At 62.2% G+C, this 24,792-nt stretch overlaps 3 protein-coding genes across 5 annotated transcripts; 2 read left to right on the top strand and 1 right to left on the bottom strand.

The window, feature by feature from the left end:
- The first annotated feature begins 176 nt into the window (after nucleotides 1-176).
- VTN (vitronectin) lies at nucleotides 177-10,061 on the top strand. Of its 3 annotated transcripts, XM_077836767.1 has the most exons (10): nucleotides 177-268; nucleotides 778-869; nucleotides 4,566-4,709; nucleotides 5,294-5,413; nucleotides 5,900-6,217; nucleotides 6,663-6,802; nucleotides 7,330-7,486; nucleotides 8,183-8,335; nucleotides 9,151-9,435; nucleotides 9,861-10,061. In XM_077836767.1, exons 3-10 carry the CDS (start codon nucleotides 4,649-4,651, stop codon nucleotides 9,956-9,958), a joined length of 1,332 nt encoding a protein of 443 aa, XP_077692893.1. In that variant the 5' UTR covers nucleotides 177-268; nucleotides 778-869; nucleotides 4,566-4,648; the 3' UTR covers nucleotides 9,959-10,061. The 3 variants fall into 3 exon arrangements, with proteins under 3 accessions (XP_077692893.1, XP_077692894.1, XP_077692892.1); XM_077836768.1 differs by lacking the exon at nucleotides 778-869 and having other exon boundaries at nucleotides 237-268; nucleotides 4,558-4,709; XM_077836766.1 differs by lacking the exons at nucleotides 177-268; nucleotides 778-869 and having other exon boundaries at nucleotides 1,951-4,709.
- A 208-nt stretch (nucleotides 10,062-10,269) lies between these two features.
- Nucleotides 10,270-18,203, bottom strand: KIF12 (kinesin family member 12). Its single transcript, XM_077836920.1, has 17 exons — nucleotides 18,028-18,203; nucleotides 17,667-17,745; nucleotides 17,459-17,580; nucleotides 16,904-16,979; nucleotides 16,469-16,603; nucleotides 16,129-16,264; nucleotides 15,503-15,594; nucleotides 14,898-15,039; nucleotides 14,606-14,724; nucleotides 14,235-14,339; nucleotides 13,699-13,834; nucleotides 13,372-13,501; nucleotides 11,786-11,918; nucleotides 11,358-11,441; nucleotides 11,136-11,284; nucleotides 10,721-10,875; nucleotides 10,270-10,370 (listed from the first exon to the last, which is right to left on the bottom strand). The coding sequence occupies exons 1-17, from the start codon at nucleotides 18,201-18,203 to the stop codon at nucleotides 10,270-10,272; spliced, it is 2,070 nt and encodes a 689-aa protein (XP_077693046.1).
- Nucleotides 18,204-20,919: 2,716 nt separating this feature from the next.
- SEBOX (SEBOX homeobox) lies at nucleotides 20,920-21,987 on the top strand. The gene is made up of 3 exons (XM_077836333.1): nucleotides 20,920-21,055; nucleotides 21,192-21,373; nucleotides 21,529-21,987. Exons 1-3 carry the CDS (start codon nucleotides 20,920-20,922, stop codon nucleotides 21,985-21,987), a joined length of 777 nt encoding a protein of 258 aa, XP_077692459.1.
- The last annotated feature ends 2,805 nt before the right edge of the window (nucleotides 21,988-24,792 follow it).

Genomic DNA, 24,792 nt, shown 5'->3' with positions numbered 1-24,792 from the left:
CCCTGGGCAGGCCAGCGGCTCTGCGGCCTGGTGCCCTCGCAGGGGCGAGAGCAGAAGTTGCTGCTTGCAGCAGAGGGAGATGGAGGAGTCGGGAGGGATGGAGAACAAAGCGGGTGGAGCTGGGGGAAGGAGGCTGGAATGGCAGGAGGAGGAGGGGTGGAGCCAGGCTGGGGACCAGCTGCAGTGCTTGACGTGTGCCAGCTTGTTCTCCCCTCCCAGACCCGGATGCTGTTGCCGCGCTGCCGGGATGCAGAGCTCGCAGGACCAGGTGAGTGAACGGCAGCTGCTCCCTGCACTGCCTGCTCCAGACCCATCCAGGCTCCGCCTGCTCAGCATCCTCCCATCTCCCCGGGGGCGACGTCACCCTCTCAGGTCCCGCCCCGACAAGGAGGATCTGTCCCTATGACAACAGCATCCCCTCCTCCTGCGGCCACCAGAGATGCTCTGGCAATCCCCTGAGCAGGGATGGCAGCCTTCCCGTCAGGCCCTCCTCACCCAGAGCCCCCTCTGCCCCCGCAGCTGGTCCGCCCTGAGCCCCCCCAGCTGGTCCGTGGTCTCACCCCATAGACTCTTCCCTGTGCAGTCAGGAGGGTGGCGTGGGGCTGGGGGGCTGCCCCTTGCTCCTGGCTGGCCTGGGGCCTGGGCAGAGCAGGAGGCAGCAGAGTACACTTGCCTTTCCCTCTCCCCTCCGCAGTCCCCACGGAGCCCCCAGGAAGCAGCCCCTGCCCCTAGGCCTCCCGGCGTTGCTGATTGCTGCTCTGTTCCTTCTCTGCACAGGTGGGTGAGTCGTCCTGCCTGCCTGGCCCTGCCCCCACATGCACGTTCGCTACCGGGCCAAGCTGTCCTCATTCAGAGTGGTGTAAATCAGGGTGAGTCCATTGGCTCAAGATTTACCCCAGGGTAGCTGCAAGCAGGATTTGGCCTGGTACCTCCTTTTGTCACCTAGCCTAGACAAACACACAGGACAAAAGACACTGGATGTTGCCTGGCCGTGCTGAAAAGAGCCGTTAAAACCCTTTGCACCACAGCCAAGCTGCAGCCATCTCAGCCTGAGACTTAAATCCAAGTTGACGTTTTGGTGCCATAGCAGCCACTGGTGATCCTCCCTGCACCTGCATGGAGGGACAGAGCCGGGGCTGTCACAGGAAAGGGCTGTTATCTTGTGGCAGGGGACAGTAAACAGCGGGATCGGAATGTCCCAGGCCTCCAGGAGATGCTGAGTGCAGAGCCGTAAGGAGTTTCCTGGCCCATGTTTTCTACCCAGTGCTAGCAATAGGTCATCTTAGCTAGGAGTCCACAGAGCACAGGGGGCTACGGACTGTAATGAGCCTCCCTAGGTGCTGGCTAGCTCATGTGAGTCTCCCTGGGGGTGGCTAGCTGGTCTGTGCGTGCATGTGAATGTATCGGAAGATAATTAGTCCTTTATCACTGAACTAAAAGGTAACTGGCAAACCCTATCCGTACCGGTCTGACTTTCGCTGCTTTTCCCACTGTCCTGTCCCTACGGTCTTGCTGACCCCATTCGTCTGGTGGAGAAGCCTTCAGCAGTCCCTGCCGACTGCATTCCTAGTGCAGAACAGGAGGGTGGGGCAGATCTGAGAGCTCCCAGGTCCCCTTGTCTCTGTCTCCCAGCCTACAGAAGGGGTGATAAGGCTGACAAACAAACATGACTCCTGCAAGGGCAGATAGCAGCACACACAGACCAGCCCCCGGTCTCTCCAATCCCAGCAACTCTGGCACAAAGTGTGCAGTGTCTCTCTGCTATAGCGATGTGAGATGCCCCACATGGGGCAGAGCAGCTGGGCCCAGCTTTGCAATGGGAGGCTGCCCCGTGCTCCGGCTGGGCCTTGGCAGCGTGTACAGGCTGAGCCCATGTGGATCTGGGAGCCTTGCTCCTTGCCCCCTGATGGCTAGGAGTTATCAGGAGCCAGGAGGAAGAGCCAAATTTATGTTAATTGGTAACGAGAGGCTCTGATGAAATGAGAATTCTGGGAGCAGAATACACAGAGCTTTGTGTACCCAATGAACTGGAGAGCACAGAGAAAGTGAGCAAAGACCCCAGACTCTGCATGATGCAACCAGGCTGCTCACTGGCCCCTGGCTTCAGCCCCTCACCACTCTGGAGTGCCAGGTGGTTTGGTCACTGGCCCTGCAGCTGCTGATACACAGGGAAATAGCTTCACTCAGATCCTAAAGTGCAGCCATCCCTGCATGTCTTGGGGGCTCATGTCAACATCGCCAGCCCCAGGTGGTCACAAATCGTGAGTCAGACCCAAAAAATCATGAGACTGGCTCAAAAATCCCAAATGCTGGATTCTGGTCATTTGCTCTCTGAGCCTTTGGGGGACACTAGGACCAGAAGAGGCTAAAATAGGGGAAGAACAAGTTAAAAATTACTTAGACAAGTTAGAAGTATTCAAATCACCAGGGCCTGATGAAATGCATCCTAGAATACTCAGGGATTTGACTGAGGAGATATCTGAGCCATTAGCAATTATCTTTGAAAAGTTATGGAAGACAGGAGAGAGTCCAGAAGACTGGAAAAGGGCAAATATAGTGCCCATCTATAAAAAGGGAAATAAGAACAACCCAGGGAATTACAGACCAGTCAGCTTAACTTCTGTACCCAGAATAATAATGGAACAAATAATTAGGCAATCAATTTGCAAACATCTAGAAGATAATAAGGTGATAAGTAACAGTCAGCATGGAGTTGTCAAAAACAAATCACGTCAAACCAACCTGATAGCTTTCTCTGACAGGATAACAAGCCTTGTGGATAGCGGGGAAGTGGTAGACGTGGTATATCTTGACTTTAGTAAAACTTTTGATACTGTCTTGCATGACCTTCTCATAAACAAACTAAGGAAATACAACCTAGATGGAGCTACTATAAGGTGGGTGCATAACTGGTTGGAAAATTGTTCCCAGAGAGTAGTTATCAATGGTTCATGGTCATGCTGGAAGGGCATAATGAGTGGGGTCCCACAGGGATTGGTTCTGGGTCCAGTTCTGTTCAATATCTTCATCAATGATTTAGATAATGGCATAGAGAGTACAGTTTGTGGACAAAGCCGAGCTGGGAGGGGTTGCTAGTGCTTTGGAGGATAGGATTAAAATTCAAAATGATCTGGACAAACTGGAGAAATGGTCTGCAATAAAGAGGATGAAATTCAATAAGGACAAATGCAAAGTACTCCACTTAGGAAGGAACAATCAATTGCACACATACAAAATGGGAAATGACTGTCTAGGATGGAGTACTGCAGAAAGGGATCTGGGGGGTCATAGTGAACCACAAGCTAAATATGAGTCAACAGTGTAACCCAGTTGCAAAAAAGTGAACATCATTCTGGGATGTATTAGCAGGAGTGCTGAAAGCAAGGCACGAGAAGTAATTCTTCCGTTCCACTCTGCGCTGATTAGGCCTCAACTGGAGTACTGTGTCTAGTTCTGGGTGCCACATTGCAGGAAAGATGTAGACAATTTGGAGAGAATCCTGAGAAGAGCGACAAAAATGATTAAAGGTCTAGAAACATGACCTATGAGGGAAGATTGAAAAAAATGGGTTTGTTTAGTCTGGAGAAGAGAAGACTGAGAGGGGACATGAGAACAGTTTTCAAGTATGTAAAAGGTTGTTACAAGGAGGAGGGAGAAAAAAAAATTTTCTTAACCTCTGAGGCTAGGACAAGAAGCAATGGGCTTAAATTGTAGCAAGGGAGGTTTAGGTTGGACATTAGGAAAAACTTCTTAATAGTTAGGGTGGTTACGCATTGGAATAAACTGCCCAGGGAGGTTGTGGAATCTCCATCATTGGAGATTTTTAAGAGCAGGTTAGACAAACACGGGGCAGGGATGGTCTAGATAATACTTAGTCCTGCCATGAATACAGGGGTTTGGACTGGATGACTTCTCGAGGTCCCTTCCAGTCCTATGAGTCTATGATTTTCAAACTTTTTTCTGCAAAAGTGAGGGCTAGAAAGTTACTGGCTATAAAACAGAAGCTGAGATTCTCCCGTAACCTTCACCACAGGAGCTGGGTTTTGATATTGTCAGGCACATGCGTGACTGGTGAGTTGGTAACATTGACTGGCCCCTCGAACAGTGTTTTAACTCCCATCTCCTGTGGGCTGGACTTGGTCTCGGTTGTTGGGTTTAGGATGCGGTGCTGGGTGGAGCTGGTGCCCCAGTGATGGTCTGGTGGTCCTTTCTGGCCTTAAACTATGATTGTCTGAAAAGGCCTCTCATCTCCTGCCCGCTAGCCAGCTCCTTCTTGTGGGGCTGCCGAGGTGTTGGGAAAAGACTCCCCAGCCCACGCCAGCCAGTGGGTTTCAAACCTGGCTCTAGCTAGCAAGATTGGCACTGCCTTCAGCTTGGTGTGCACGGGTTTTGTTTAGCCCTGCTATAGAGAGTCAGCCCCCCGAGCAGGGTCCCAGCAGGTACTGTGCAAAAGCCTTCAGACCCCTTCCAGGCCTGCTGGGGAGAGGCCAGGGGGCGTCAGTCACCTCTTGCTCTTGTGCTTTTTTGACCTTCTGACTGTTTGTTTTCTCCCTGGAGAGGGGCAGGCTAAGCAAACAGTGAGTTCCTGGGACAGGAGGCTGCAGCCCAGCTCCAGCAGCAGTTGGAGCAGTCAGACAAGCCACGCGCCATGAGGCTGCTGGTCCCAGCTCTGATGCTGGGTTTGCTCTGCGGGGCTTCTGCAGTTGAAGGTAAGTCTCTGCTCTCCCTTGGCTGGGCTCCCTGCTGGACAGTCCAATTCAAAGTGTTCCCTAGCTCCTGCTTGCAGCTAGTTTTTGGGAGAGAGCAAATGGGTCTGTTGGGCTACTGAGTCCTAGGGCTATTGAGGCCTCCAACTGGCCAAGGACCCCAGGAGAAAGCAGCAGCCAAATTCCCCAGGAGCCTGCTGGGCTTCTGGCCGGGGCTGCCAGGCAGCCTGTTCTGTGGACAGGATCTTTAAAGGATCAGCCAGGCACTGCTGACCTCTCCCCACAGGCAGATCGCCTGTATGAGTCTCCTGTATTGCAGCATTAGTCACACATCATACACCCCACAGCAGGGGGGCGAGCAGTCAGACACCCTCAACTTCAGCAAGTCCTGGGGGGAGGGAGAGGTGCAGCAGGGAGGGGTGAAATCCCGGTGCAGTGTGCAGGGCTTGCCTGCCACAGAAATGCAGCTGCCCGTCATCGCTAGCAGTGTGGCTGGTGTGGGGAGCTGCTGGCCACCCCAGGGGCCATGGCTCATTCCCTGGGCCAGGGCGGGGGTGCTGTGGTTACTTCCCAGCTGGCTGTTTCAGAGTCTTGTGTGGGCCACTGCGAGGATGGTTTCAATGCCCAGAGGAAGTGCCAGTGTGACGCCCTCTGCGTGTACTACGGGAGCTGCTGCAGTGACTACGCCAGCACCTGCAAGCTGAAAGGTACCTGCCCCCCCTGGTGCCCCCCAGGGCCCTTTCCCCTCACCAGGAAGCACTCACAAGCAAGGCCCCAGCTTCCTGCGGCTGCCATTGGCTGGCTGCTAGCTGAAGGGCGCCAGGCTGCACAAAGAGCCAGCTTTGCACGTGGCAATGTGCCCCGGGTCAGTGCCCAGCCAGCATTGCCCCTTTCCGCAGCTGCTTTGGTCAGTGGGATGTTCCATTAGGAGGCAGGCTGATGTTGAGCCCCCTTCACTGAGAGGCCCTTGTGATTTCCAAGGGGCAGGGAGTCTGGGGGGCTAGAGACTGATTCAGGGGATGAGGAGTGTAGAGGGGACCCTTCTTCCCATGCTGCATGGGAACGTTCTTCTGGCGGCACATCACCTCTGGCCCAGCCAGTAGGAGCCCAGCACAGAGTCAGGGCTGCAGCGTCCTCTGGGCTCCCGGCTGCTGACGGGATCGTGCTGAGCCTCTCTCGTGCCCTGTGCGCAGTGACCCGCGGGGACATGTTTGCGTTCCCTGAGGACGACTACATGGACTACAGCACCAGCGCTACCCTGGGTGAAACCGCAGAGGCCCTCGACACAGGGACTGACGCCCCAACCACATCTCCAGACCCAGTCGCTGCTGCCGCTGCGGATTCGGTCACGGTGCCAGGCAGTGGTGCCCCCCTGCTGGTGCCCACTGGGCTGGAAGAGCTGGAGCAGGTGCAGCAGCAGGAGGAGGAGGAGGAGGAGGAGGAGCTGTGCAGCGGGAAGCCCTTTGATGCGTTCACGGACCTGAAGAACGGTTCTCTCTACGCGTTCCGAGGTGCTGCCCGTGGGCGCTGGGCGGGGGCCGGCTCAGAGCATGGGAAAGGGCTGCACAGGCTTCCCCCTCCAGGGCACGGACTCGCTTCCATCGCGCGTCACTCCCATTGGCCAGATGCTTAGTGGGGGAAGGTGGGTCTCAGCCCAGTTCCCAGAGACGTCCATGCCATCAAGCCCACCGGCTCAGCTGGCCCTGGCTGGGCCCTTGGCAGCCTGAGTCCCCTACGCAGGCAGAACTGAGCTGCCCGGCAGGGAGGGCCCTGGGTCGCTTGCATTGCCAGGGCTGTCGGCATGGTCAGCGGCTCCGGCGTGGTGCGGACCCTCCCGGCAGATAGCCAGCCTTCCAGACTGTGTGAACTCGGGGTGGGAAGACACGACTGGAAACAAAGCGGGGGGGACTTTTGGGGAGCGGGGGGCTCACAGCTCCTGTCTCCCTTCTCGCTCAGGGAAATACGTCTACGAACTGGACGAGAAAAGCGTGAGGCCCGGCTACCCCAAGCTCATCCGCGATGTCTGGGGCATCGAGGGGCCCATCGATGCCGCCTTCACACGCATTAACTGTCAGGGCAAGACCTACATTTTCCAGGTGGGTCTGCGAGCAGGGATTGGACTAGTCCTGCCTGTGCCTGACTCGTGTGCACCACTCGCCGTTGTGGTGTCCGTTACGCCACCGGGCCGGCCCAGCTTGCCGCAGCCGGCTCCTCTGGGAAGCCCCTCTCTCAGGCTGCCACGCCGATGAGCAGCGAGGCCTCGTCCCCCTGGCCTGTTCCCCTTTGCAGGAGGGCGGCAGAGCTGACAGGCCAGGCACGCAGCTGATGTCCCCGGCCAAAGGTGGGACAGTGGCAGAGGAGTTTGCCAAGAGCCCGTGGGCGTGCGCCAGGCAGCCCATTGGTGTCTCGGGGCATGGCCAGGCCAGCGTCCTACCTGGCAGCGGGGAGAGCGCTAACGGGGGTGGACGCTTTGCTGCAGGCTCAGGGTTGTGGGTTCATGGCCCGCAGGTTCTGTGGCTCTTGAATCCTGCTCTCTGGGGAGGGACGTGCTGCCTGGGCCCCCGGCAGGCTCTGCCCAGCAGCAGCGCCCCCAGCTGACCTTGCCTTGTGGCTGTCTCCCAAGGGCAGTCAGTATTGGCGCTTCGATGATGGTGCCCTGGACCCCGACTACCCCCGCAATATCTCCGACGGCTTCCAGGACATCCCTGATGACATCGACGCAGCCTTCGCCCTCCCTGCGCACAGCTACCATGGCCAGGAGAGGGTCTATTTCTTTAAAGGTAAATGAGCTTCTTTCCCAGCTGGCCCAAGTACCCCTCCCAGCTGTGCCCCCCCCCAGTGCCCCTGGGGCACGGTCCCCACACCCGGGCAGTGCCCTCAGCTGGTGCTGAGCCTCAGCTCACTGCAGCCCATTGCCCACGCGCCTGCTGGTCTCCGCAGCCATGCTGTCTGAGAGCGCTGGGCAGTCCCTGCCCAGCTGCTCAGCCAGAGGGCACAGGGCCCAGCAGCTGCAGGGCCCTTGACTGCGTACCCAGGCAGCGGGTGAAGTTGGCACTGCCAGCTCCAGGCATTCAGAATTCAGGAGAGTGGCTAGAAATGGGGGGTTTAGACACTAATAAACATGGTTTTGCCCGTAGCTAGGGGGTGTCTGGGCTGCTCGCTGCACTCGGTCATGGCACCCAGCTGTATTGTATTGAAAGGAAAGCCAGGCCTCTCGCCGCAAACCTGCCTCCAGTGCCTGGAGTGTTCCTAGCATGCCAAGACGGGTAACAAACGATCAGCCTGGCTACGCTATGAAGGCTGCCGAGCCCCTGGGCTGCTGCGTGGAGCTGCCTTGTACTGCCAGCCCGTCCCAGTGCTGGGGGATGCCCTGCCCTGCTCTAGCCAGCAGGGTGAGGAGCCTGTGCCTTGGGCCCCAGCCCCGTCCAGCAGGATGGCATCTCTCCAGCCTGACAGGCTCCATGTCTCGTTTCCAGACAAGCATTACTGGGCATATGACTTTGCCAAACAGCCCAGCCGGCAGGACTGCGAGGTGTCCTCCCCATCACTGGTGTTCGACCACTACACACTCATGCAGGACGACAGCTGGGAGGACTTCTTCCAACTGCTCTTTGGGGGCTCCATGCGCAGTAAGTGGGGAGGAACGGCCCAGGTTATGGGATCGGGCCAAGCAGCTCACTGAAGTCAGTGGGCTGGGGGGAGCCAGAGGCCATGGGAGCTGCTAGGGGCTTTGGAGTCAGGGCCATTCAGAGAGGAAGTGATGCAGGTTGGGAGGTCAGGTGCTAAAGAGGACAGGCAGTTTGAGGGCCCCTGATCCGGCTCTGGAGAACGTTAGACCCCAGTGCTCCTCAGTGGGACCAATGCAGATTCACAGGCCCAAGGGCCTTGGGAGCCTGGAAGGGAGTGATAGCATCCAGCTGCATGCAGAGCGCAGCCCCCCCGCTGCATCCCCCCAGCCCCAAAACACCTGCACACCACAACCCATGTCCCCAGCCTGCACCATGCACACTGCACCTGCTGCTCCCCCCCGTACAGGCGCGGCACCCCCTGCCCCCCAACATACCAGGACAGAATCAGGTACCAGGTGCTGTCTGTTTTAACTGGAGCCAATGCTGCCAGGCTGTGAAGGTGAACAGAAAGCTGGGGAGGAGGGAAACATGGCTAGGCTCCAGGCCCCCTTGTGGCAGGCTGGGTCCTGCCATCACATCTCTCCTCCCAGCCTGCTCCTTGCCCTGTTATGGGGATTGGGGCGGCTCTGCTCCCCTGCGCCAGCTTCTTTCCTTCCCTCTTCTGGAGGCCCTGGGGACCCCACTCCCTGATGCTGCCTGCGGTCGGTCGGGGCTGCCTCCCCGCTGGGTGAGCCTCTGCCTGCGGATGGGACACCGCACCCTCGGCAGCGATGCAGCCAGCCAGTCCTCATGCCCACCCTGTGCTGTTCTGCCAGGTGGGGCCAGTGGACCACGGTACATCAGCAGAGACTGGAGGGGGGTGCCAAGCCACCTGGATGCTGCCATGGCCGGCAGGATCTACGTCTCCTCGAGGGCTAGCAGCTGGGCTCGAAGGAGGAAATCCCGCCGACACCGCAAGAGGTACAAGAGCCGGCGGCCGGCAGCTCACACCGTCTGGGACTGGCTGCAGGATGAGTCCGACTCCTTGGACATGGACCTTGACTGGCTGCCAGGGGGCTCCCGGTGCCAGCCCATCCAGAGCGTCTACTTCTTCGTGGCAGGTGGGTCCCAGTGCCATCATCTCACCCCAGCTGCTCTCACAGCTGACCTGACCTAGCCCCCCAGCAGGGCTTGGCTTCAGCTTTGCAACGTGGCCCCCACAGCCCCCTTATGGCCACCTTCTCCCAGGGCCCTGCAGTTCTGCCCGGCCTGACCATGAGCCATGGGGCTGACATGGAGAGGCGCCGCATGGCGGGGAGGAGAGCCGGAGCAGGCTGGGCCTGGGCACGGGGAGTCAGGCTGCCTGGTGGAGCCTGGACTCTGGCCGAAGCCTGGAGCAGGGTTGTCCCTATGCTTGGGGGATGCTCGGGGAGGCCAGCAGGGCCCATTCAGCTCCTGCTGCTCGGAGCTGGGGCTGAGGGTGGGTGAGCGGAGCCCTGGGCCCTGTTCCCCGGGGGACTGACGGTCACGCCCTTCTCTCCCGCAGACAAGTACTATCGCCTCAACCTGCGCAGTAAGCGTGTGGACTTTGTGCGCCCTCGCTACCCACGCCCCATCGCTCAGTACTGGCTGGGCTGCCCCTGAGCGGGAGAGGAGCGCCCCCGCGGGGATGGGCCGCCACCGTCCCGCCATATCCACAGCAGCTGGGTCTTTCGCGAAAGCCAAATAAACAGGGAGCTCTGTGTCAGCCCTGGACCACGTCTGTCTGGGGCAGGGGGAGCTTCGTGGGCAGGGCTGTGCATGCCATGCCCCGGCGAGGCCCCACCTGCCTCCCCGCAGCCTGCAGGGGACTGGGGCCCTGTGTCCTTGCCGCGCACCAGGCCATGGGGTGCTCCATCACGGCACTGGGAGGGTTAATAGATCACTTGGTCCCTTGGCGTGGGGCACGTGCGGGGTCAGTCCCGGGCGTCCCTGGTGCAGCTGAGCCCTGGTTCCGCAGGCGGTAGCGATGGAGTCCAGCACCTCCCCCAGCCGCAGCTCGGGTCAGCGCCTGCTGCTGGCCGCACAGGACAGGAGCGATTCGTGCCCCCCGCCCTGGGCTCAGCCCCGCTCCCCTCTGGCTGCAGCGGGTGTCAGGGAGCTGGAGCTGGGAGAAGGGACACGATTCTGGGATGGGCCCCAAAGCTAAGGAGCTCCTCCCTCCCCCCACTGATTCAGCTCCATGGAGACATGGCTTCCAGGGAGCCTCTGCCCCACATTTCCCATTGTGCAAACCATGCTGGGAAAGGCTTCTCCTGTCCCAGGCTCACAGTATCTGCACGGTCGAGAGCCCCCGATAGTCACCCCAGTTCTGACCCCTCCAGCCCGCGTGGCCAGAGATCCAGTAGGGAAACCTCAGCTGCTTACCTTGGCGCCCTGCGCTGCTGTCTGGCTGCCCTGGCAGGGGCGGGGCCGACGGTGCAACCTGCCCCTCCAGGCCGGGGGGAGGCTCAGGGCCCTGCTGCCGGGTGTCTCCCAGGAGCAGACACAAGACAGTGGAGCTCTTCCTTCGGCACAGGCCCCTGCAGTGCAAGCGAGGCCTGTGCTGAGGGCTGGGGCCAGGGCTGGTGGCCCAGATGGAGCACAGGAGGCCACTAACCTGCCAGCTCCTGCAGCTTAGAGGCAGCTGCATGTGCAGTGAGTCTGGGGCCCACATCAAATCTGGCCACGGCCGCCCCACCTTACGGCCTCCCACCCTCTCCCTGGGTCACCTCCCGCTGTGCCCTGAGCCCCTGCCCTGTCTTGGGGGACTCGCTCCTGGGCCCAGGCTGCTGACTCTCACCTTTTCCCACGGAGTAGCCAGGGAGCCACAGGGTGCTGCTGGGGCCAGAGCGGAGCCGGGTCCTCCCACGCACTGCCCTGCCCGACCCCCTGGAACCTGGAACTGCTCTCGGCAGCGAGCACCTCCCATGGGGGCAGCTCCCTCAGCAGCTGGAAGGACAAGCAGAGCCCTTAGGCTGAAAGCTTCCTGTTCCCAGCCAGCCTTGCAGGGGGTGGCCCGTACCTGGGAGCGCTGGCAGGGGGTGGCGTGGGCTGGCCGGACAGCACAGCAGCAGGGGCAGCGGCAGGCGTGGACAGGAGCCGGCGTCTGCAAGAGGAAGAAGAGCACGGGAGGGGACGTGTCTCAGGCGTCCGGCCGGCACAGCACCCTCAGTGTGCTGGGGCGTAGCTCCGCGCACGGCTTGGGGCTCCAGGGCCAGGGTGGAGGCTGGAGTTCAGGCCTCATGGCCCATCTGTTCTCTGCCCTTTGTGCTGAGCTGGGCCCCACAGCACCTGTCAGCCAGATTCCCCCGGGCAGAGCCAGAGCCAGCCCAGACGCTGGGGCGGTGGCTCCCCTGGGGCGGTGGCTCCCCTGGGCTGACAGGCCAGCATGCAGGACACATGAGGGGTCAGGGCCTCGTGCGCCAAGTCAGACAGGAAAAGGAGACTCACGTGGCCGCACTGGGCTGCGCCGGGGACAGGGCGGGGGCAGGTTGGGGCCTGGATGCTGCAGGAGCCGGGGGCGGCTTCGCGGGAGCGTCTGTCGTGGCCCCAGCTGCTGAAGGCCAGGGGGGGCTCCAGGTGCCTGGAACGTAAATGAGACAAGTGGGAGTGGGGCAGTCCCAGGCATCCCAATATGCCTGAGGAACTGGGCCCTCCCAGCTACGGTGCCCAGCAAGGAAAGAGCCAGCTGGGGTGGGGAGAGACCTGGCAGGGTGGGACTCAGGAGGGCTGGGGGGGGGGGGGTGTCACCATGTTGATGGGCAGGTCACTCCCCCAGCCAGCAGCTCCAGGGACCGGGTGGGGCCAGCGGTTGGCTGAGAAGCTGCCTGGAGCAGGAATTCCAGCAAGGGCTCCCCGGGTGCGGCTGTTCTGCCAGGCCTGGGACTGCACCTGCCCTGGGGACCGTGGCCCATGAGTAACCCAAGCATTAGCCTCAGGGACGGGTCTCGGCTCTACCATGCCCTGCAGAGAGCCCCTCACCCTGAGCATCCCTCTGCATGTCCAACGCATGCTGAGTACCCCCCCCATGCACCCAGCACACGTCAGGTGTCCCCTGCATGCTCAGCACCCCCCCACACCCAGCACTGAGAGCCCGGACCCTCCCCCCCAGTCCTCCAGGTGACTCAGAAATGCCTCCCCGTCCCACGTGGATGCTGGGCCCCACCCTGTCCATTCACCCAGACTGTAGCAGGGCTCCCCCATGCAGGGAGCCTGCCCTGTGCCAGGCCAGACTCAGCACATGGACAGGGCCCAGCGCTGCCCTGCTCACCTTGCCCTCTGGGTAGTGCGCTGGGGCAACCCCTCGCCGGCTGTGAGGGCCGGGAGGAGCGAGATCTGGCTCATTCACCTGGCCCAGCAGTGCTGACCTTTCGGGGTTCCAGGCCCAGCTGAGCTGCGCCCCCTTCCTGGTCGGGTGACTGAGCTGGGGCAGCCGCGGGCTGCTGGGGGCGCTTCCAGGCATGGGGAAGGGTCGGCGGTGGTTCTTGGGAGTCGCCCAGAGAGCCGGGCATGGCAGGGAGCCTCTGCGGCAAGAGGCAGGGACGGGCGGTGGGAGTTGTAAAGCTGCTGGTGAGTCCGTGCCAGGGGAGAGCTCAGCCACCTGGCCTGAGGGTGAGCCCCTGGGCCGAGGTGGGGGCGTCTCTGGCTTGGGACCTGGTCGGAGTAGCGGCTCCCAGCCGTTTGCTGCCCCCAGGCCAGGGGAAAGGCACTTGCCTAGGGAAATGGGGCAGGGGTGCCCCTTCCCTGAGCCCAGCCGGAGAGGAGCTGGGCAGGGCCTCGCTGCCTGGGAGAGTCGCAGTGCTGTGGGGTAGTGGCTGGTTTGAGGTGGCTAGGGAACACGCGGCTCGGCTCTGCCCACCCCATGTGCGTAGGGGGGCATCGCTTTTCCAGTGACCGCTGTCCTGAGTGCCAGGTACCAGGCCATGCCCGGGGCTCACCCGCACGTCAGGGCTCGAGGGAGGCCTGGGGCTGGCCCCCGCAGCCAGGAGCTGAGTCTCCCAGGGGTCAGCCCAGGAGGGGGAACGTCCTGCTGCTACCTGAGCTGCTCGTTCTCCAGCACAAAGTCCTGTAGGAGGCCAGAGAGGCTGCACCTGGCTGAGCCGGGTGCTCTCCTTGGGGCCCCTCTCTGCCCGGGGGCACAGTTCTCTCCCTGGCACTCGGGCAGCTCTGCAAGGAAGAGGAGATGGGTGACAACTGGAGCCCAGCTGCTGCATCTGCACTTGGGCCAGGGCCTGGGCGGTGGCAGGTCACATACATCTCTGATGCACAAGCCCCTGGTGCCCCTCCGCAGGCTCCCCACTCCTGTCCTCCAGGGCATCCCTGGGTCCCTCTAACCCCCAGCCCTGCCCCCCAGCAGCACGCACGGGTGGGGGGTGTGTGGGTGGCTGGGCTTTCGCCCCGTATCCTGGGCAGACGCAGCTGCTGGCGCAGGGAGAGGTTTTCCTCCCGCAGGGCCTGGATTTCTTGCTCCAAACTTTGCAGCAGCTTCTCCCGGGAGACCTGGGAAATCAAAGGCACAAGGCTTAGAGGGGAGGCCCCACAGATCAGGGAGGGGGCCCTGACCACAAGGGCCCTGCCCTGGGGGTGCAGTGAACTCATATGTTTGGATGTTGTGAAGGCCAAGAGTATAACTGGGTCCAAACCAGAACGAGAGGAGTTCCTGGAGCCTAGATCCATCAACGCCTGTCAGCCAGGCTGGGCAGGGACACAACTCCATGCGCTGGGTGTCCCTAAACCACCAAAGGCTGGGACTGGAGCCGGGGACTGGATCACTTGACAATGGCCCTGTTCTGTTCGTTCCCTCTGAAGCACTTGGCATTGGCCGCTGTCAGAGGCAAGACACTGGGCTCCGAGTCTAGCCCCGCGTGCCCCTCCTTGTTTTCGGAGCTCTCTGCCTTACCCTGTGTGCCACAGGCTTGGTGGTGACCTTCTTGGCCCTGCTGGCAAAGCGCAGCGTGCGCAGTGTTTCCGGGAGGCAGCGCGAGGAGGGGGAGATGCAGGCGACCTGCCGGACAAGGGACGAGGCTGAGGAGCAGCTCCCAGCGGGGCCCTCAGCAGAGAGGGCTCTGGTGAGTCTCTCCCCCCGGCCCCAGGCTAGCCAGCTCCAGCACTGGAATCCCAGACTCCTGGGTTCCATTCCTTGCTTGGCCACAGCCTTGCAATGTGATTTTGACAGGCCCCTGCTCCTGTCCCAGGTCTGCACCTGTGGGGCCGCGGCTCCAGGCCCTCACCCAGCCCTTCCCCAGATGCAGAGGGCGGCCAGGCTCCTACCATGAGCGTGATCCCAGATCCGCCCAGGGACTCCGCCAGCAGCCGGGTGAGCTTGCTGTCCCTGTACGGGATGTGACTTCGCCTCCGTCTGGGGTCCACCAGCAGAGAGATGCAGTGCCCTGCGGGGAGGACAGGCCGTCACTTGCCTGGGCTCTCAGGTGACGCTGCTCCAGATGATGAGCACACAGACAAGCCTCAAGGCCCAGCCGAGCCTGCAGCCAGCTGGGGGTGCCCGCTCCCTGTCGCCATGCCAGCCTGGCCCCTCTCTCTGGCCCGGCTGCAGGGGCCTTACCCAGAGCCAGGAGACTGCGGTTGATGTTGCTGGCCTCCACTAAGCGCTCCCCAGCTGAGCCGGTGTCCTTCACCCTCTCGCTGCCGGCCAGGTCCACGAAGCAGAGCACGCCTTGCTGGCAGGAGCTGGGGTCTGGGCTTAGCTGCGGGGAAGGGGAGGGACTGAAGCTCTCAGGTGTCCTGCTCCATGGGCCTTCAGGGACCCTCCCAGCCCCCGCCCCACCATTGGAAATCCTGGGGTCTCCAGTGCAGGCCCTAGCCAGTCCAGTGAAGGGAGAAGCACCAGGCTGGCTCACAAAGGCATCAGCCTAGAGCAGCCCCCCAGCAGCAGAACAAGGGCAAGGGCTTTGGCTGCCAAATATTCCAAGGGCTCCCCATGATGGAGTCTGCCCCAGAACTCCCCATTGGGCCCCCTCTGCCTGGAGCTGCCCCTGCAGGGTGGGCAGGGCAGTAGCAAATCAAAGCCATTCAGGCCAGTGCCCACTTGCCTCCCTGTGTGCCCGTAGGACCCTCCCACAAGCTGCCAACGCAGCTGGCGCCCCTGGGAGCAGGGTGGGATGTGCCCTGGCCCCCGAGGCCCCGCGTGCGGGGCCGTGAGTGACTCACAGCCTTGCGGTGGATGCGGATGGTCAGCAGGGCATGGCTGCGGCTCGAGTGCCCATTCAGCACGTGTGCAGCGCTCCGCCGCCGTCGGGTGCCTGGGAGTGGGAGGTGCAGGCAGGTCAGAGCCAGGCAAAAAGCTTAAACAGCCCCTGACCCCCCTGGCGCTGGGCCTCACTCTCCTGCAGAACCTGCGGTCCCAGGGTCCTGAGCTCATTACGGGGGGCCCCTCTGCAGCTCCAGGAATAGGGATGGAGCCTCTTCCCTCAGCGGCAGGGTCTAGGCCAGCACGGGCTGCTCCCATCTGGCTGCTGCCTGGGCCCCCAGGCTGCCAGTCCTGCCTTGGAAAACAGCTGGTGGCCGAAGCCAGAGTGATGCCCTGGCGCAGGCGGGACGCTTCGGCACCAGGGAGGGCGGGACTGTGCCAGGGTCTGCTCATGGGAGTGATGTGGTGAGCTCCCCATCACCAGGAACAGCAAAAGGGAATTCACTTCCCACCTGGCCTCCAGGGGCCCCTTGGGCACTGGGCTCATTGCCCATGGGCTGCAGAGCCCTGGGGTCTCCACTCACCAGGGGTCCCGCCTCTGCCCCTCCCCAGCGCCCTGCAAGACTGGAGATGCCCCATGCGGTACCTTCCTCCAGCAGGTCCATGATGGCCTCCAGGCTCCCAAACTCCACGGTCAGCAGGTTCTCAATGTAGAAGCCCCTGGTTTTGCTCCATCGCACGGGCAGGGGCCTGGGTGGCCCTGGGCTCAGCAGGTCTCTCACCTGGACAGAGGAGAGGTGCCGGGGCAGGTGGGAATGGAGCCCAGAAAGCCAGGAGGACGTGAGTGAGCAGGAAGGGCTGTGGCAGAGAGGTAATGGGGGGCAGGGACAGGTCTGTCTGGTGCCCATCAGCCGGCCCTGCTCCTGGGCTGGGGGTGCTAGGTGCTGCAGCTTTTTATCCAGGCAGGGTGATGGGGGTGGCCCTACCTGTTCATTGTGTATCTCCACATAGGAGGCACTGAGCACGAGGCCGGGTCTGTAGCACTGCGTCTGCTCCAGGAGACACACAAAGGCCCTTTGCATCAGCCCCATGAGGTAGGGAGTCACCGGCTGGCCCTCGCTCTGCAGAGAGGGGAGAAGTCTCGGAAGGCCAATGGCTGGGTGCCCTGAGCTTCCACCCCCTGCAGCAGGAAACTGAGAACCACCCCCAGCCAGCGCCCTCCCCCCCCCACAGCGCCCCCTGCTGGGAAAGGCCAGGCCTGGGGTAGAGGGGAGCTCCCCCCACAGCCACGCCCTCCCCCGCTCCCCACAGCGCCCCCTGCTGGGAGAGGGGGGGCTCAAGATCCAGGGGGCGCAGTAAGGCATTGATTGAAGTACCTGCTCCGCGCCGCCGCGGGTTTGCCCCCGAGGGGGGTCTCTCACCTGAGCTAAGGGTCCCATCAAGCTGTAGGTCTTTCCAGAGCCTGTTTGGCCGAAGGCAAAGGCAGTGCAGGAGAACCTGGGCGAGGGGGCAAAGAGCCGCTGAGCACCTGCGCCCTTCCTGGGAGGGTGCAAGGCGCCCCCTCGTGGCGGAGCCAGGGAATGCAGACCTGCACTGTGGTCGGACAGCTGGGCACAAGGCGGTGCTGAGCGCACGCGGAGGGGAAGGGGTGCACGGCTGTGGGCGCGCGCTGGTGTGAGGAGGATGCTGCGGGTGGTTCCTGGGGAGTGGGTGCTGCTGGGTGCTTGTGCCCGGAGGCGTGTGGAGGCAGGAAGCTGCAGCTGGCTGCTGGGAAGGAGGCCACAGTGGGGTGAGCAGGCATGGGGGCAGGCATGTGGCTGGCTGGGGTTACAGGCAAGGGCGGGGGAGCAGGTGCACGCCCGGCTGGGGGCTATTGGGGGCTGGGGGAGAGGGAGCATGTGCATGGCTGGGTGGGGATTACGGGTGGGGGTGTGGAGGGGGACCATGCTCTCCACGCAGGGTTGCCTCAGCCTCACCCATTTGCTGCCAGCTCTATGAGTCGCTTCATCCCGCTGCCTTCAAACAGCCCTTCCTGGGACGTGCCTGCATCGAACGCTGCACTTGCCCTGAAGGCCGCCTCCTGCCCGGCCGCATTCACCTGGCACGGGGAGAGAAGAGCTGGCTCAGCATCGGGCCCAGACAGGCCAGTGCCCAGCTTTGGCCCCTCCAGGGCGGGGCACTCACGTAGATGGTGTTGTCCCCAAGGCAGTGCACCACACGCTGGTCCCCTCTGCGGAGCTCCTGGCAGGTCAGGGGCCGAACCCTAGCCAAAGGGAGAGGCATCATGCACCATGCGGGCACCCTCCTGGTCCCAGGTGCCAGCCCCTAAACCCGGCCTCAGCTCATGCACCCCTCAGCCACCCTCCTCCTTCGGCCCCCACCCCTTCCCTCACCCACAATCTCGTCTGGGCCCCTTGTGCTGTGTGGGCGGATTGCTGCTCAGCCTCCTGTAGCACCTACATCCTCTGAGTGACCCCCACCGCCCCCAGTCCCAACCCTGGTCTGTGCCCCCCCTGCTCCCCCAGGCCTGTCCCTGCCCCCTCACCTGACCACCACCCGGAGACATGTTTCCTTCCTGTCCATGGAATCCTCCTGTTCGCCTGCTGGGCTCCTGGGGAAAACAACCAGTGTGGGGAGCAGGGGCTCTGGCAGCCCCAAGAGCTGTGGGGGAGCCGGGGGCTGGCTCACTGGGCCGTGCAGCCGCTCAGGCTTTGGGCTCATTCTCTCTGGGCTCCAGCGCCCCGCAGCCCCTCACCAGCTGCAGCATGCTGAGGTCTGATGTGCCAGACGCAGCTGCCCAGGTATGTGGTTCACCCTTCCACTGCCGGAGGGAACGGAACCCTTGCACCGGGTGTGGAGGAATAGGAGACTCCAGGGCCCCCCTAGGCTGAAGGGGCCTGTGGTCCTTTCCCCCTACCAGGACGGGGTGCACTGACCACCCTTAGTCCCCCGGTGGCCCGCGAGAGATGGGGCGCCCCCCCACTAGCTCCCAGGACTCTCCGGCTTACTGAGCAGCTAGATGTAGCGGCTTGGCTCCTGCGCCCACCTTGGGCTGCTGCCCCAGCTCCGGCTCCATCCCACAGCTCTCCTCCGCAGCGTGAAATCTGCAGCTCTTCGGCTGCCCAGCGGCCCCCTTCTCCAGCCAGAACCACCCCCAACCAGCCTAGAGCTGCCCAAGCAAAACAAGTGCGGCTCTCCGGTTAAATATTCACCTGCTCAGCTAGACCCTCCCCCCATGGCTTGGAAAGTGGCCAGCTGCAGGGGAGGCTCCCTGAGGAGGGGCCAGAGGGAGAAGGGGGCTGGAGTCTGACTCCACCTGCTGCTGGAAGCTGGCCAAAGCCAGCCTCTTTCAGGGGTACCCAGCGAGAAGGGGGAACGACCCCAGCCAGCTCTGAGCCCCGCTCAGCAGGGAGAGGCGAGTGGCTGCAATTGGAGCAAGGACAGCGGGAGCCTCACTGAGCGGCGATGGGGGCTGGAGGAAACACAACGCTGGGGCCTGGCACAGGGCAGCCGCCAGGCAAGCAGCAGGGGCACTATGTGTCAGCCAGGAAGGGGCCATGACTCGCTGGACCCTCCCTGCCACAAGGGGCCCTGCACAGGGCACACTGGCAGCGCTGCGTCCTGCCTGCCGCAGCACGGCCGCTGTCCCGTGGAGCCCTCCCCACACAGATGAGAGGAACAGGCCTGAAACCTGGCCCCCCTGGGCCTGGTGTCTCTCTGCCTGCCGCTGGAGTGGGCGTGCCCCTCATATTTGCACACCTTCTCTGCAGGCCCTACCACCAGCAGCCTTGGCCCCATTGACCTCCTTCTCCCCTTCCCCTCTCTGCTCCTCTGGCTGCTTGGTTAATTCACACTGAATCCACCTTCCAGCCCCTCTGTCCCTGCACCAGGAACCGATCAAGGCACAGGAGGGGTTGGCCGTGCCCGGGCTATGGTGCAGACAGTGCTTCCACTGCCCGTGTGAGGAGGGCAGCGCCAGCCATTGGTGCGGCAAACTGAGACCAGTCCCATCTGCGCCCCTCCTCCCCCCATGGGCTGGAGTTAGCTTTTCAGTCCCAATTCACAGGGCCCTGGGGGAGGCTACTCTGGTGTCATACTCCGCTGCTAGCCATGGATGGCACAGAGGCGTCTGCTCCTGTCTGCACTGCTCCTGCAGCTGGCAGCCTGGCAAGGGGAGCACTTGCTATTTATTCCCCTGGGAAATCAATTCCCCAAACAATCCAGCAGCTGCAGGTCACGCGGCTCCCTGTGAGGCCAAGGCAATTCCATGCTTAACAGTCCAGGTGCAGATGGGTCGACGGCCTTCAGGGCAGCCAACCCACTGCCAACCACCACACCACAGAGGAGCCCATGGGCAGCTGCATGCAGCCTCTCAGGCATTGATAGCCTCTCAGGCTGGTGCCACTGGCCATTTGCCAGACTGGGAGGTTGACAGCCACTTTCCCCAGGGCACCCTGCCCTGTGGGCTGCCAGCCTGGGCAGGATTTCCCACAGAGAAGCCTGGACCACGAGTGCAGAGGGGGCTGGCCTGGAGCGTGGCCCTGGGCAGACGCTGACGGGTGGACCTATGCAGAAATATCCTGTGTGGGGAACTGGGGCCAGCCCTGCCAGCACCCGCAAGGAATTAGATGGCACCTGGTGGGTGCCATCAAGAAACCAGTGAGGAACCAAAGGGCCGTCCCAGAGCAAAGGGAGGCTCACAATCGGGATTTTGGTTGGTCCTCAGCATTCAGCCTGTGTCTCCACCGCCAACCCTACTCTGCCTGGGGCCACATATTGCTGTGAGACACCCACCCACCCCCGGGCGCAGCTTAGCCTTATAAACTCCAAACCTGGAACCAGCAACCGCCCAGGTCTCCACGGGGAAGGGGGGGGCACAGGTAGTTACCCCTGGGCTCCGCGGAAGGGAGGCGCTGCTGCTGGGTGCCTGGGCCCTCCCTTCCTCAGCTCCTGGGCCACCCCTGGTCATCCCCGCCCCGGGCAGGGCCTGGCTCTGGCTGCTCACCCCGCTGGAGGAAGGGAATGCACCAGTGCAAAGCGGCCTGAGCTCCCAGTGCCCTTGGGGGCCGAAGGGCTGGGAGACAGCAGGGCAAGGCGGCAGCCCAGGGCACTTGACCTGGCTAAAGCAGCCCCAACCTAGGGAGCCCAAGGACAGCCCCGTCCCTGGGGGTGGGGAGAGACAGGGCTGGGCTGGGCTCGCTGGAGCATGTGGCTGGGCTGGGGGGCCTGGGGCTGGGGGGGCTGGGCTGGGATCCCCCCGACGGGCGCGGCTGGGCTGGGGCGGGCAGCCCGCGGGTGTCAGACGGCGGCGGGATCAAAGCCCTGGGCGGTCCCAGACCCCTGGGAGCTGCTGGCCGGGGAGGGGGAGCGGAGCAGGGGATAAAAGGCCCGGGGAGCCGCCGGGCGGCCGCGCTGAGCCGCAGCCCCCGGCAGGAGAATGAGCGGGGCGGGACCCGCACCCGGCCCGCGCCGCTTCCTCAGCCCGCGGCTCTTCTTCCCCGACGGAGACTCCAGCCGCTGCCCGCCGCCCGCCCGGGGCACCCCCCTGGCCCGCCGGCCCGAGCCCCGAGCAGGTCGGTGCGGAGGGCGCCGGGGCAGCCTGGGGCGGGGGATCCCGGGGGCGCGGGCCGGGGTGCCGGGGAGGCTCCCGGGGGCCGGGGCTGCGAGCGGCGCTGGGGGCTGAGCTCTCCCCGTCTCCCCTGCCCGCAGGGAGCCAGCCGGAGCGGGGCGCGGGGGGCTGCCCGGCGGGGCCCCGGAGGAGGAAGCGAACCACGTTCAGCCGGGGGCAGCTGTGCGAGCTGGAGCGGGTGTTCGCCGCGCTGCCCTACCCCGACATCGGCACCCGCGAGCGCCTGGCCGAGCTCACCCAGCTGCCCGAGGCCAAGATCCAGGTGAGCCGGGGCGGAGCGGGGCGGGGGAGCCCTTGGTGCCCCGCCGTGTCCCGCGGGCTGGGAGGTCGCGGGGCGCCGCCATGGGGCTGGGGTGGGCGGCAGCGGGGCTCTGCGGCCCGGGGCAGGGGAGTCCCTCACAGCCCTTCTCTCCCCAGGTCTGGTTCCAGAACCGCCGCGCACGGAGGATCAAGAGCGGGAAGCTGGAGCGGCCGCGCTGCGGGAGGGCTCTGGCCAGTAAACCGCCCCCCTCCTGCCCCCCACCGCCCCAGGGCAGCTGCCTCCTGCCCCAGTGCCCAGGGGCCAGAAGCCAACAGGTGCCCGAGCTCCGCCTGCGGGACAGCTCCCCCCAGAGGTGCCCGGGCCCAGCGCTGCCCAGCCTGGGCTCTGCCTTCCAGGAGCAGCTCCTGTGGGAGGACAGCTGCCAGCCCCGTTGCGGCCAGGGGGGAGCCCAGTGGTCACTGGCCAGCCCCAGCCAGGCGGGGCTGCAGGGAGCAGAGCCCAGGGCTGGTGAGGGGCTCCCCTGCTGGGACATGTTCCCTGCACAGACCTCCCTAGGGTACATCTCAGACCTCATCTACAACGCGGCCATCATCACCAACCTGGGCGAGCCCTAGGCGTGGGCCCGGCCGAGGCGGGTGCTGCAGGGGGCAACCATCAGGCCTGGCACCTTGAGCTCCTCTGAAGTTTGGTACTGAGCAGCTGGCACCAGGCACTGCTGGGCTCTGTGCTGGGCAAGGCATTCGGACCTGCAGTGCCAGCTGGAAACTGCTGCCGATGGCCATGGGGGCAAACCCAGCTAGCGAGGCCAGGCTGCCATGGGAGGAGCAGCTGCCAACTTGGAAACAGCCCTTAGCTGTGTCAGCTCCCTGCTGCTAGGCTCCCAACCCCCACTCCATCTAACCACTAGGAACTGGAACAAACACTAGCCTGAATGGCAGCTGGGCCCTGGAGTCTCTGGGTTGCCACAGGACATGGAGGGTTAAGTGTCTGAACCCCTGCGGTGGTACCTGGCTGAATTAATCTGGAGGGAGGCTCTGCTCCCAGGGTGTGCAGCGGGGTGACCTCTGGCTCTTGGCTTTCTTGGGTGTGTGCTTCCAAAGCAATTCCGTAACAATAATAAATGGGTGGCCATGCCCCCTCCCCAGCTTAGCACTGTAATTTTCATTAGATCGGAAGTATTATTGCACTGACTCCTTAAGATCTTTGCAATACCATCCAATATCATAAATGCAGGTCTGTGCAGCGGGCTGGCAAAGTGGGGCTGCAGCCCGGTCCTGCATATCACAATCAGTGGTAATACCAACTAATCTTTCAAAAAAATACCTTAATCTCAGGCTGTATTTGCAAATGATTGTGGCCGGGCCCCCCCCCCCCCGAATTTATCTACATTACCTAATCCCGGCACCATGTAACATTTCCAGGTTACAAAATAGATTTGCACATATCAGAAATATTAAAGCGTGTTTTTAGAAGGGGCTTAGCAGACATCAGAACATTAATCAACATTGTTAGCTCCTGGCGTGCTGCCCACCTGCTAGCCCCTCCCTGGCCAAGCTGGGCCTCTGGGAGCTGCAGCGGAGGGGGAGGGCTCCCAGCATTGAGGAGATGGTGTCAAGGCTCAGGCCTGGCCAGTGGGGCAGGTGCTAGTTCCCCATGCTCAGCAGTAAATCCAGCCAGCTGTGTGCGGAGCGGCCTGACCGGCAGGGTGCCCTTCCAGCCCCCGTCGCTGCAGCCCTGGCAGCAGTAGACCTTCCCCGCATGGGGGCTTGTGCCTGGGAGCCCCCTTCTCTTTGCCTGCCAGTAACTGCAGAGGGGAGCTTGGGGGGAGGGGCCACCGGAATCTCTCTTTGCTGCCACGGATCACTGCAGGGCCCTGCTGTGTCCGATCCCTGGGCACAGCGGCGGCTGTTTCTGCCAGCCCTCCCCATGGCTGCTGGCTTGCTCGGTGGCTGGGATTCTGCCCAGAGGAAGGGGATTCTGGGACAGGTTTTCAGCAGCTGGGTCCAGGCCTGAAAATTATCTACCCCAAACCCATCCCCCAGAGGGAGGCTACTGGTCCGGTTAGAAAGGTGATGCAGAGGGGAATGTGGCACAGCCAGCCCCCACCCTCGCAACAGGCTAGTAGGGTTGGGCCTATGTGCCGGTTGAATTGCTGAGCCCCAAAGACAAGTATTCGAAAGCCACGAATCAGGCCCCCCCCCCAGTCCCAATTTTTAAGATTGGCTTAAAAATCCTGATAGTTATCAAAATAAGGGAGGGTGGGAGGGGTGTCGTCTTTGCTGTCGGGTTTCTGAGTCTTTGGGGAGCACTTGGGTCACATTTTCAAGCTTTGCACTCATGAGGGCCAGACACTCCACTTAGCTTTGTTTTAAATGAAAGCCAAGATTCTCCCTAATCACCAGATTCCAGGAGCTGGGGCCCTTACACGGAACAGCCAATAGTGCAAGCTGCTCTGCCAGACAACAGTACAGTAGTTGTGTCTCTCCTGCAGCCGTGGGTGGCATCACTGGTCTCTGGTGCAAATCAGGAAGCTGTATTTCTTACTGGGCTCAAGGTGTTTGTGGTGCTGGGGACACACAGAACCCTGGACTCACAGCTTGGCCGCTGAGGGCTAGGTCCTGCACTGTTGAAGTTGATGGGAATAACCCTGTGCCCTAAGAGAACGAGGAAGCGATTTCCAGGTATTCTTGTCTACACTGAACATCTCTGGCACTGTGTTTGCCCTATGTTGGGATCTTACAGGGGTTTCACGTCCCAGCTGCTTGGCACGTCACCTTTCTAAAGCTTAGTTTGTAATTTCAAAGCCCATCACATTCTCTGGCACAGGACCCAACTCTTAGGAATGGACTGACTTGGTACCTGTCCCCACCAAGTCACACTACTGAGGCCACTGTCCAGTCGTGGTGGCTTTCAAACATGTGGGTCTGGGAAGTCACAGCGTGAGGGAGGGAACTGCCTGCAGAGCTCCACTTACACTTCTAGGTGCTTTTTCAAAGCCAGGGGAATAAACCCCCAAAGATTCACCTGAAATAGAGGCCTCGTCCCCACATGCAACAGTGACTGTGGAGGGGGAACAGGGCTTAGAGGGGTCAGAGTTCAGCGTGCTCCTGGGACTTGTTCTTTGCCAAACACCAAGGGATGCTGGGACTTGCAGTCCCGTGAACATGGGACCTGCAAGCTCTAACAGCGCATGCTGGGTACAAGAAGGCCCATTTTCCTGAGGCTGGAAAATGAGGCTGGGTCAGGGAGGTGGTTAGGATTTGCTGGTATGTTCTCTGCCAAGGTGGTGACCAGGGCAGGGCAGGGCAGGTTAGGCTCAGCTCGCCTCTTCTCTCTCCCAGGGGAAGGGGCTCAAGGAGTCTGGACAGGGCTGGGCAAGGGCCATTGTGGAGCCAACCTTGCATAAAGAGCGGTGAATT

Source organism: Eretmochelys imbricata, chromosome 17, assembly GCF_965152235.1.
Source record: "Eretmochelys imbricata isolate rEreImb1 chromosome 17, rEreImb1.hap1, whole genome shotgun sequence".
NCBI classification, from domain to species: domain Eukaryota; kingdom Metazoa; phylum Chordata; order Testudines; family Cheloniidae; genus Eretmochelys; species Eretmochelys imbricata.
This window is presented reverse-complemented; position numbering and strand designations above follow the sequence as displayed.